Raw genomic sequence first — 12,027 nt, 5'->3', positions numbered from 1 at the left:
GTGTGCAGGAAGCCTCAGTGGATATTAGCAAAGTACCTCATTCAAGCCAGAACTGTAACGACAGGGAATAGTGGTATAAAGGAAACAGTAGTGTTTACTAGGGTTTTCAAGTAAAAGGAGTTTCAAATGCAAAGGAGTTTCCATTTTCTAAGTTACAACAATTTTTTGATAACGGATAAAACACTAAAATTCCCAGAGTACTGCTTGAGTTCAGCAGTGTCTAAGGAGAGCATACTGACTGTTACTGTCCAGCAGAGCTGCCCAGCAGCAGAAAGTATAAATTAGGACTTTCAGCCACAGGTAGTGAAATTTACTTTTTTATATATCTTTGCAGCCTCGATCTCCCTTGATGGATGGTTCTCTCTCTCTCTCTCTCTCCCTCTCTCTCTCTCTCTCTCTCTCTCTCTCTCTCTCTCCTCCCCCACCATCCCACTTCCACTTTGGTACTCGGACTTGAATCCAGGGCTTTCGTACTAAGCTGCTTCCCCAGCCCTTTCTTACTATTCTTTTCTTTTGAGACAGGGTTTCACTAGGTGGCTAAGTTGCCCGGGCTGGACTCCTTGTTTCAGCCTCCTGGAGTGTGGGAATCACAAGCACGCACCATTCTAACCCACCTTTTTTTCTCTTTTAAGTGGAAGATTGTCATGTTGCAAAAACTTATGAAATTATTTACAGATATTTGCACATAAGAATTTATGGTTTAGAGGTATTCTATAAACAATTAAACTTCTTTAAGTGGAACATTGTCATGTTGCAAAAACTTAGGAAATTATTTACAGATATTTGCACATAAGAATTTATGGTTTAGAGGTATTCTATAAACAATTAATCCTTGGAAAAATATATTAAAACTAGTATCAGAAAAAAATACAAACTCAAAGCACTATAGTATTAAAAAAGGAATGTATTTTGGACTCTATTTCTGTACTGACTTCCATTATTACACTGAAAATTGTTATTGGAACTGAAAATGAGCAAACTAGAATTATACTTGGCGTTGAGTTTTTCCTAGCTGCTGAGTAACAAAGGCTAAAATATTTAAGGAGAGAGAGAAGAAAGACTGTTCCTATAGCAGCAGCCACAAGAGCATGGTGGCATCACTCGTGACCAGCACCCACGTGACCCATTCTGCTCCCAGTGGATGGGGGAGGCAGGAAGGAAACTGCCACTGACCAAGGCCACCACTTCCTGTGCCTGGCACTGCACCCTTTATGCAGGCACCCATCGCATGGTGAAGACCTGGTCAATAACTGACTACACGAAACGTTCATCAGCCCTGGGAGAGGGCATGTTCCTCATCTGCAGGTCCCTGGAGCTCAGGAGGGTGAAGATGTCATCTGGGGACACACAGTGGTGAGTGAAAACCCCTAAGCGTGCAGGGCTGCCAAGCCCCACTCCCCCAGGATATTACATACAAACAGAATCGAGGGTGCTAGTCATTATCACCGTCACCCACCCCAGCGCCTGCTCTTTCCATGCTCTCTCCAGCCAATAGCAGGGGCCCTCCTCCCCTAACGATTATTCAAGAGAAGGACTCTGGAGGCATGTGGCCACCATAAACATGCCATAGCAATTATGAGCCCTGCCCTCTAACCGTGCTTAACCTCTGAGTGTACGGCCTCCGTCTTAAGTGCTGCTCCATCCAAACCCTATGCAATGGCTTATAAGGTGGCTACTACTCCTTTCCTGCCTTTTCAGAATAACAGACGTAATACTTAGTCCAACTAATGTCATTCACTGGAGATCCAAGGCCATCACTTGTCCTAAGGCACAAAAAGCCTGGACAGGGATTCCTAGAAACTAATTCTAAACAGCGTGTTTCCGGCTTCCCCACAGATGCCTCACCTTAGAACATCCTGAATTCTGGGGTCCACTTGCTAGCTGTCTGCTCTTAGAGGAGAGAAAGAGCAGGTGTATGGGCCAGAAACACATGGGGCTGCAGTTCCCTGATGCTTCACAGGGTAGTGGCTGATCCCTGGCTGGTTACTGCTGCTCTCCAAGACATGTAAGGTCAGGCAGAACATTTCTGCTAATTTCATTTGACTATTTCATGGACAGGAGAGTAAAAAAATTAGAGCAGCTGTAGAAAAGATTCACCAGCTGTGTGAGGGCGGAGGGGGAGCCCTGCAGACGACTGTGGGGTTCGCTCACCTTTTCATAGTTGGAGAATCCCCCCATGACAGCTGGGTCCACGATGCCATTGAGCAGCATGGAGAGCGGATGCACGGAGAGGGCGCGGTCCCAGGCGTGCTGCCGCACGCAGTTGCTGATCTTCTCGTTGGTCAGCTCCATGGTTTCGATGGCGTTCTCCAAAGGGCTGATTTCCTCCTGGGGAGCAGAGCACAAGGAAGCGGACATCTGTGAGCACCACAGCAAAGACTCGGGAGAGCTTGCCCATCCCCCTCTAGAGGTGTCAAATGCCCACTAGCTATAGGAGCCAAGTCTTGCTTGTCAATATGTTTATTAAGACACCATACTGTTCTGCAGTGGGGTTGAAAAGAGAAAAAAATTACATTGGTTAACGCTTCCTCAGAAAGTAGACCGATGACTTAAACACTGAACATGCGGTGATGACTGATTATTCCTTCAAGCGAAATGGGTACGACATTGGAGAGCACCGGAGCTGCAGCAAGGGTCATTTCTTAGGGAAAGCGCTCTCAAGGGTTTCTGAGATCAGTGACAGCAGAAGGGCAGATCTGAGGAATGTCTGCACCACCAAAAATGTCTCCTGACAAGAGTGTGACGCCACCTCTGTGAAAAAAGGCCCATGACCTCGGAGGCCCTACATTCCTATTACGCATAAGTAACCACAAATAGATTTGGCAGTTAACAGAAGTCGGAAATAATGGGATGTAGTAGAACATTCAGGGAGAGTCGTAGAAGAAAATGAAATCAGACGTAAATGCACGTACGGAGCGCTCTGACTACGGAAATGTCTTCAAATCCAGGTTCCTAGCAAAACCCATCCTCAGCCACATGACCATCTGCTCCAGACTTCATTCCAAACGTCTCTATCCAGAAACAACACCATACTTTAAGAATGATTTATCACAAGTGCTGAGGAGCACAGAAAACTTCAGACTTGTTCTTTTTTTTTTTCCATATCACTGGGGATGGAACCCAGGGCCTTGCACATGCCAGGAAGTGCTCGCCACTGAGCCGAATCCACAGTCCAAGAAACACTCCTAGAGCAGCTACGCTATGCTAAGTGCCATGTTATGCACCATAGTTACTAAGGTGACTAAGATATGCAGTCATCCCTCCCTCGGGGTGATTAAGATACACAGTCACCCCACATTATCTGTAGGGGATTGAGTCTAGGGCTCTAGAAGATAAGAAGGCATGGCAGGTCATGGTGTTTGCATATAATCACCTACATCCTCCTCATACTTTTTATCATCTTTAGATTACCATTATAATCCCTAACATATGTAAAAGCTATTACATTGTAATGTAAACTACACTGCAAATGTTAAACTACATTGTTTAGAGAGGGTCAGTTGTAGTTTAAGGCTGGGAGGAGCTTCTGGTCTGACTGGGGACCGAGGACACTGCAAACAGGGTGGGCTGGGAAGACGCCCAGGTTTCGAGAGCACAGACCAAAGGCATCTGACGGAGCTTGGGCGTCCCACACACGGCTTCATGGAGAAAGTGTTGCCTACACTGAATCCTGATGGGAGTCAGCTGTATGTTCAGTTGCAGTGAGAGGACATTTCAGGCAGAGAAAAACACCCAGCATCACGAAGCGCTGAAACGGCCTGGAACTCTCAGTCTAGTTCCGACAGATTCTCCAGGAGAGGGAAGGGGGCCTATGGAGAGGGAGGCTGAGTCCCAAAGGCCTGTCCGCGGCTGTGAAGGAGTCTGGGCTCTGTACCCTAGGCACCAGGGAGCTGCAGAAGGGCTGCAAGGGCGAGGGCATCAACTCCTCTTCCACAGGATTCCTACTGGGAGCCGGCAAGAAAGATGGGCCTGCGAGGCCAGAGCAGGGCAGGCAGTGGGGGGCCGCCAACTGGAGGTGAAGCGGGGACAAGAAAGTGGGCCACAGTCGGGGGGCTGGAAAGAGAACAGCTTTAATAAATACTGAAAAAGCAAAGGAGCATCTTGGGGGAGTGGTAAAGAGGAGGAGTGAGGGCGACTGGGCAGGCAGTTTGCTGACAGTAAGGGAGAAGAGAGGTTTGGGAGAGGCCACGACGGACAGGAAACTCCCAAGAGGCATTCCACAAATGTTTCTGGGCACGGGCAGATCATGGCGGAGACAGGGCTCCTTCCGCCATAAAAGACTCATTCACTGTGAGTAACCTTTAGGGTGGTGCTGGAACATCAGTTTTACAAAGCCTGCCTGTCCTACAATCGGGCCTTTTATTTCTCTTTTGAAACACAAAGTTGGCCAGTGGTGCAAAACGCAAAGGGAACTTAACAAAGGATGTTATTATATTTGCAGACAGAAAGTGTTTTTTCTTTCTTTCTGAGTTCCAATTTCAAATGACTCACTGTTGAAATCTGCTTGACTTCGAACCACTTGAGAATCCCAGGAAAGGTATAGGCCGTCGTGTACGTGGTCCTTTCAATCCACATGTTCTGGAGCAGGGAGGGACACAAAATGGACGTCAGCTCTAGGATAAGCTGTAACCCCGCCCTACCCCACACGGGGGATGGGTGATGTGAGAATCCTTTCCCACGTGCTGCCCCATGAACGGGCCACATAAAATGTAGGGGATTTGGGTCATCTATTTGGGCCTTCCCATCCTGAAGATGGAAAACAGAGGTCCAGGGAGGTGTGACTTGCCCAAGGTCCCGTGAGTGGCAGGTCTGAGTTTCTGGCCCTGTGTCTAGAGTCCCCCATTGAGGCAACAGCCTGCTGTCTAGGTGGCCGGCAGTGAAGCCCCTCTCCTCGGGGGTGCCGTCATTTCTGCCGTGTGCACTGCTGGGGTGGAAGCCTCCAGCACTGCTGTACCTCGTTTTAGAAAGTCAATGGGGCGGACTCACAGCAAATTCATTGTCTGGATCCTTTTCTCCTTTCCGGAATGGCCGGGAATAGCTGAACTGCTGCACTTCGTTGGCCCTGTAGTAGCTGGGGAAGGACACAGAAACCATGTGACACTTTTTCTCTTGGAGTGGGTACCCCTGGCTCTGGGTCCCCAACTCCAGAGACCGCTGGTGCTGAGGTTCACCCACAGCACCAGCTCACGGCCAGCAGGGGCCACGCTGAACACTACCAGTGTGCTCTTTATTTGATGTCTTCCTTTTTATTATTTGTGAGTTTATTTCACAGCTCACAATGTTACCAGGTATTTATACCTGCATCTTTGTAACCAATCAATCTCTGTAGGACTCGAGCCTCTGCAAACATGAGATTCAGCTTTAATCGCTGGGAACCAGGCAGTCTGAGCTACGCTTCTGAGGGGGAAGAGCTAAGGGATCTGACCCGTAAGAGTGAAATTCCTGATTCCACTCGGTCCAAACAACAAAATCCACATCCTTTTGAATTATCAACCTCTGATTTTACACTCAAAATAGAAGAGGCAGCAGAACTTCCAAACTGGAATGAATTTAAGCTTTGCTTTGGATGTACTCCACAAAAAGGATGTAAGACAGAGAAATTGGTTTATTTAAAGAAATAAAAGAATCACTTACTTTAAGATCTGCTCAGGCACTGGCTTGTCCTTGTAGCTGGGTGGCAGGCTCATCACGGGCTTCACAGTGAAGCACTGCAGGTCTGGGTGCTCGTTAAGGAAAGGAAGAGCCCAGCCCCACAGCTGCTCTACCTGAGTCACAGCTGGAAAGAGCGCTGGCACCAGAGTCCTTTTACCACCCTGAAAATGGGGTTCTCATAGATGTCACCTAAAGGTCTGGGGAAGTGATTATTCCTGGGACATTTCTTGTGGCAAGGAACCTGGCAGATCTTGTCCCATAAAAAAACAAGCATTGATGAAATATTGAGAAACAGGTGCTCGGAAATGGTTTACAATAATTTCTTTTGGAAAAGCTCTGCTCTGAAATAGCCAGACCTCGGAGCCTAGGGCACAGAAATGGCTTTTATCTTTGACTACCATCTGTTTATCAAGTGCCTGGCTGGCGTGTGCTGGGTATTTTGAATTTGTTGTCTCTCGATATACACAACTCTGCAAGATGGGTATTATTTCCCCCTTTGCAGAGGAAGAGTCCCAAGGATCAGAGTGTTAACACCCCCAGAGCACAGAACTGGGAAGCAACGCAGTCATGCCTCAGAATGGACTGGGGGTGGGGTGGGGGTAAAGCTGGCTTCTCCCATTTGGTAACAAGTCTTAGAAATAGTTTCTCCCCTTGCCATGTCACAAGTATAGACATAGTGGGTCCTCTGTACTCAGGGTCGGTATTGGAGCCAACCAGCTGAAGATCGAAACTATCCTTCAGAAAACGGGATCTGTACTGAGCACGCACAGACTCTCCCCTCATCACAATTCCCTACATGATACAGGGCGACAAGTATCTGGTGCTAGGGACTCTAAGGACTGTAATGCACAGATGAGATTTAAAGCAGAAGGGAGGATGTACATAGGTTATATTTAAATACTACATTTTATACAAGGGAATTTAGCATCTGTAGATTCTAGAATCCATAAAGTGAAGACTGAGGGGTCCCAGAACCCAATCCCCCAAGGATACCAAGGGATAACTGCATATCATCTCAGTCTATAAGAGAATGAGAATAATCTAAGAGAATATATGAGAGAATCCCAAGCTCAGAACAGGAAGTCTGCTCTTGCCTCAGGATTCCCATCTGGCTACAGGATGCATCCCTTCTTATTAAAGATCTGCTGCTCATCTCTTTCCTAAGGATACTGGGGCCCCAAAGGTTTTGCATGGAATGGGAAGCTGAGTCCTGAGAACCCAGGCCATGTCTGCCTACAGAGAAGGACGTGCAACCCTCGGCTTCCCTGGCTTAGGAGGGCTGCCCCGGAGCAACGGCCGCTGCACCACTTTCCCCACGGCAAGGATGCGCTGCTTCGGGGACATTTTGATGTCTTCTCCAGGGGGCGTGGTACTGGTCATCTTCTCAGCACTGGGGAACTGGGTCAGCACACGCAGGCTGAAGTCCTCTCGCCTCTCATACTCCTTCCCTCGGTAGATGAAGATTTTATTCTGCAGGTAAGAGACAAGGGAACGCATTATCCACTAAGATTGCAGGTACCACCAGAGGTCTAGAGACTGAGAAGGCGCTGTAGGCCCAGCCAAACTCAATGCACTGCCTGATTCTCCTGAGAATCTACGGTGTCACATCTGACAGGAGCTTGGAGCCTGAGCAGTTGACTCACAGGCGTAAAAATTACTCAGCACAGTGCTCCTCATAGCATGGACCAACAACCACAGCCAGTCTGCCAACAGTCTGCACAAATGCACAGGGAAACAGTGAGCACGTGTCCTAATGTAAATCTAGGACATCAGCAGGCACTGTTCAGTTTAAATTTAGCTGGTATTTTTCACAGCAAGACGTTCTTGGTGAAAGAAGTTCATTAATTCATACTCAGGTGTAAAGTACTTGTCTACCTTATCACTTGAGTTTGTGGAGCGGCGCTTTCAACGGCACCGCCTCGGAGAGCAGGACCCGGGCTGTGCGTTCCCAATCCCCAAATCCACAATCCAGATTTGAAGCTTTTTGAGCACCAACATCACATCAAGAGGTTTTAATTCTGAATTTTCTGAGTCAGTTTTCTGACTAGCTATTTTCCCATCCGTCATTTCATGTGGTACAAGAAGCCAGTGTAATAAGAGGCATAGACAGCTTCTCGTCTTGGTGAGACTAATGTCAGAACCCTCGCTCATCTCCTCACTACACCGTATGGCTGACACTTTTAGGTTTTGGTCCAATGTCAATTTTCCAACTGAAGTCTTTCCTGCTCTTTCTATCTGATACGGCAGCTCTTCTCAATGGCTGTCTCTCTCTTCACTGTCCCTGGCCCACAGTCTCCACCATAATCACCAAATCACACATCACACAAGGCAGGGTTCGAGGCCATCACTGCCCAGGTGCGACTGATTTATCTCAATGTTAGCTGCTCCAAGTTGGAACATAAACTTGATCATTTCCAGGATTTGGGTTCACTCTGGGCTTGGTGTCCAGGCCTGTACTGGAGCGAGGCCTGCAGTATGATAAACACTTACTCAATGATTAAGTCTCTCCCCCATGTTGTCAGTTCTTTACGAGTCCTGCTGTGCTAGTACCTGGCTCTTCTGCCCCTCCAACTGTGCAGGCTGGAAACCGAGGGGCCATCTTTGACACCTCCTCTTTCCCTCAATCACACAGCCCACCCATCATCAAACCCTATTACTCTGTCTCCATTACTCAGATCATTCCACTTCTCCTTACATCCACCATTAGCGCCTTCCACGTCCAGCATGTTATCTCCTGCCTGAACATCTGTAACCGTTTCTGAGTAGCTGGTTGCATGCAGCTCTCGCCCATGCTCCACAGCAAGGCCAGGTGACTTTTCCAACATGAAAATTCTACAATGGATCCCCATTGCTCTTGGCAAGCAAACAAGACACCCTACACAAAGACAAGGCTCTGTGTCTCCTCCTGACTCATCTCCTGGCTCTGCACGGTCTGCTCTTATCCCTGGGCCTTGTCAGGCTCTTTCCTGCTGTGTCCTCTGCCTGGAATGCTTTCCCTATTGCTTTTACTTCCTCCTCATTTCCCAGCTCACCTTTCAGATTGCAGCTGATGCAGAAATGCCTTGGGAAGTCTTTCCTGACTCTTCGAAAAATTAATGCATTATTGGCATACAATAAAAATGAACTTTTTTTAGTGTAAAATCTGTGAGTTTTGACGAATGTAACCGTGACTGCTATCAAAATATGGAATAGTTTCATCACCACCCAGGATTTCCCTAGGACCCTCCGTAGTCCAACTTCCCCCAGTACCAGATAACCACTGATCTACTCTCTGCTGCACAAGAGCATCACCTAAAGGGAGCCACACTGCATGAAGCCCCTTAAATCTAACTTCACCTAGCATCATACACTTCAGCCTGACCCCATGACAGCACCTTGGAAGCCTGGTATTTTGTATTACTAAGTAGTACTCCATGGCACGGAGCAGCTGATGGACATGCAGGATGGCTCCAGTCTGTGGTGACGATGATGAGAGTATTACAAATATCCCTGTTATGGTTTACATTTACAGTGTCCCTCATGGTCTCATGTATTCAGAGATCGGATTTGCGGCAGGTGACTGGATCCATGGGGGTGGTGGTGCTATACTTATCGGTGGATTGACCCATTGTTGAGTTCATGGTTGAATGTGTTGTTATGAAGTGGTGATGGGTCCAAAGAAATGTGACCGGGAAGGCTGTTATTTTTGTCCCTGGCTCCTTCCTTTTCTCTGCTTCCTGGTTGCCATGAGTCGAGTAGCTGTCCTTTCCTAGGCCCTTTTCCCATGCAACTTCTACTTGGGAGCCAGCCAACTATGGACTGGACCTGTGGGGAACAATGAGCCAAATAAACCTCTTCTCCTCCTCCTAAGTGTGTCAAGTATTTTGTCCTAGTGATGGGGAAGTGACTAATGCAATCCCCTACTATCTTTGTGAAGAGATACGTTTCTACTGCACTTGGATGAATACTCCCTTTTCACAGGTCTTATAGCACAGGAACCTTTCTTGGTTAGATTAAATTTCATTAATTATTCAGCACTTCCCCCATCTGCTTGTACAATCCGGGAGGGCTGGGAGAGGACTGACTGGACAGGAGGGTATTTCTAGGGCCTCACGCATGCCTGGCACAGGACAGGTACTCAGCAGATACTCAGTGAATGATGGAATAAATTGTACTCAATGAGCACTGCTGGGAATCTTTTACCACTTTTTCTTTTTTAAATTACATGTAGGACAATGACTAATATTTGTTCAAACCACTCTCAGATCTAAAAGAGGTGTTCTTTTGGGAGAAGATACAAATTTTTCTGTTTTTAAAATTACACTGGCATATTACATTATAGAAGTTTTTGAGAAAGAAGAAAAACCCTGTCCTTGTCGTAGTTTCACTTTTTTGTTTTGGGAAGACTGATAAGAGTCTTTATTCGTAGGAGACTTGCTTTCCAAGTAGCTCTGGCTAGAAATAAAAAACAACTGAAGGCCGGGAGGCCTGGGGTGCAGGGTGAAGAGGCCAGCACTCAGGAAGCCGTTCCCACCCAACCTCCCACTGCAAGGACCAAGGGTGGAAGTGCTAATGTGCTGCAGGCGGCCTCCTGGCCTTGGAGACCACCCTCAGGCTCCTCACCCTCAGAAAAGAAGGAAAACCTTGTCCGTAGTACCCCACGGCGAAGTATTCAGGCTGAGGCCTCATGGCCTTAATGATGTTCTCATAAAACGAAGCTCTTTTTTTCTGGAAAACAAAATAAGACATTCCACCAGGAGGTTAGAAGGATGTTGTTAAAAAACAAAAATCAGCCGGTTTGCTCTGTTGTTTCCCATGTAACACAGGCGTTTAGGAAATGCGCCCTAGGCAGAGGGTGACGCTTTGTGGGCTCAGAGCTTCTGGGTCCCAGGTCCATGCACAGAGGCCACAACCTGCAGGCTGCACGGGGCTCTGTATGCAGGGTGCTGCTCCAGGGCAGGAGGAGTTCAAAGCCCCTACAGGACCAGAAAACACTTTCTGAGAATCACGCAAGGTAGGTGCACCTCACCACAGACTCGGGACCAAGAAGGTAAGAAGATTCCAGGCCAAGTCCTTGACTCAGCTGCACGAGTGGGGGAGGTGGGTAGTGTCATTCTGTCTTTCCGTTCTTTCACTACCTGTCTTTTAATTCTGCAGTTCCTCACAAGCGCCGTGGCTCAAGGAAAGCCAAACATTGCTTGCCAGACCTGGGGGGCTTTGTAACCCTTGCCCCACAATGGTGGCCCCGGCTCTGTGATGATTCCATCTGGTGAAAGACGGCGAACCATGTATTCCTAGATGAGTAACATGATGAACAGCTCAGAATTCAGCTTGGGAGATTATTAAATGAATTTGGGCCTGTGACGCAGGGTTAGGCCAATGGCGTGATAAATTTTTCACGGAAAAATAGCTCCTCAAATAAAGGCTCATTCCTGACCTTTCCTGACTCTGCTCTCAAAGTCACCTCATGCAGCAACAACTCTGGCTTGCATTGGGCATCTTTTTTTTTTTTTTTTATTTTTTTTTTTTTTTGACAGCCTTAGGGATCGAGTCCTCACCCTCACATAGGCTAAGCAGGTACCCCCTTTAATTCCTTTAAAATTTTATTTTGAGACAGGGGTCTCACTCAGTTGCCCAGGCTGACCTTAAACTTGCAACTGTCCTGCCTCAGCCTCCCAAGTGGACCATCGTGCTTGGCACCACTGGACATCTAGAAGGTTATTTCAGTTTTGCTTTATTGTATTTATGCAGCTGAACAGTGCCCGCAGCCAGATGTCACACATAGATTCAGGGAACTGTCAAAGTTGAGCACTCTAGTGACACAGGGAGAAAAAAGGAGGCGAACAAAGAATAAGAAGCTGGCAGAAGCATTTGTAGCTCACCAAGTTGTGCACAGGAGGACCCTTGAGGCACAGCTCAGTCTCAACAGGGCCTTGAGGATGTGGACCACAGAACACTTCCTCCCTCCCATCTGTTTATGCATGACTTGGGATTGAACTCAGGGCCTTTGCACTGAGGCACATTCCCAACATCTTTTCTGTTTTTAAATTTGGAGACAGGGTTTCGCTAAGAAAAGAACAAGAATGAACACATCTGAAATGTGGGCTCTTGTACCAAATGCAGCACTAGTGTGAGAGGAACAAGAGGGTCTATAGGAAAACCAGCAACACTGGGAAGAAGGGCACAGTGGCTGGGCTCTGAGGTGCGCTCAGGAGAACAGTCAAGACCTCCAAGACTTAGTGCTCCACCTCCCTCCGGGGCAGGCCCGTCCTCCAGTCCTGAGCCTTCCCAGGAGGAGAATCTGGAGAACTGTGATTGAACTTTTGGGCTGTGCTTTTTTCACATTCCAAGCAAGCTTATTCCTTTTTTTTTTTTTTTTTTTTTTTTTTTTTTTTT

The 12,027-nt window shown here is 47.5% G+C and overlaps 1 protein-coding gene across 5 annotated transcripts in view; it reads right to left on the bottom strand.

The window, feature by feature from the left end:
- Dock5 (dedicator of cytokinesis 5) overlaps positions 1–12,027 on the bottom strand; it is a 182,116-nt gene that overhangs the window by 13,429 nt on the left and 156,660 nt on the right. For all 5 annotated transcript variants that reach the window (XR_004517887.1, XM_033765488.1, XM_010623721.3 and 2 more), the window contains 6 exons: positions 10,255–10,359; positions 6,981–7,122; positions 5,635–5,716; positions 4,987–5,071; positions 4,492–4,578; positions 2,152–2,328 (listed from right to left, as the gene is read on the bottom strand). Coding sequence is in view for 4 of the 5 variants with exons in the window: in XM_033765488.1 (XP_033621379.1) it covers positions 2,152–2,328; positions 4,492–4,578; positions 4,987–5,071; positions 5,635–5,716; positions 6,981–7,122; positions 10,255–10,359 (678 nt within the window). In the remaining variant the exon portion in view is untranslated. The remainder of the gene's footprint in view (positions 1–2,151; positions 2,329–4,491; positions 4,579–4,986; positions 5,072–5,634; positions 5,717–6,980; positions 7,123–10,254; positions 10,360–12,027) is intronic.

Source organism: Fukomys damarensis, unplaced genomic scaffold (assembly GCF_012274545.1).
Source record: "Fukomys damarensis isolate Sample0158 unplaced genomic scaffold, DMR_v1.0_HiC HiC_scaffold_18, whole genome shotgun sequence".
In the NCBI taxonomy this organism is placed as follows: Eukaryota; Metazoa; Chordata; class Mammalia; order Rodentia; family Bathyergidae; genus Fukomys; species Fukomys damarensis.
Note: the sequence above shows the minus strand (reverse complement) of the source record. Positions and strands in the feature narration are given on the sequence as shown.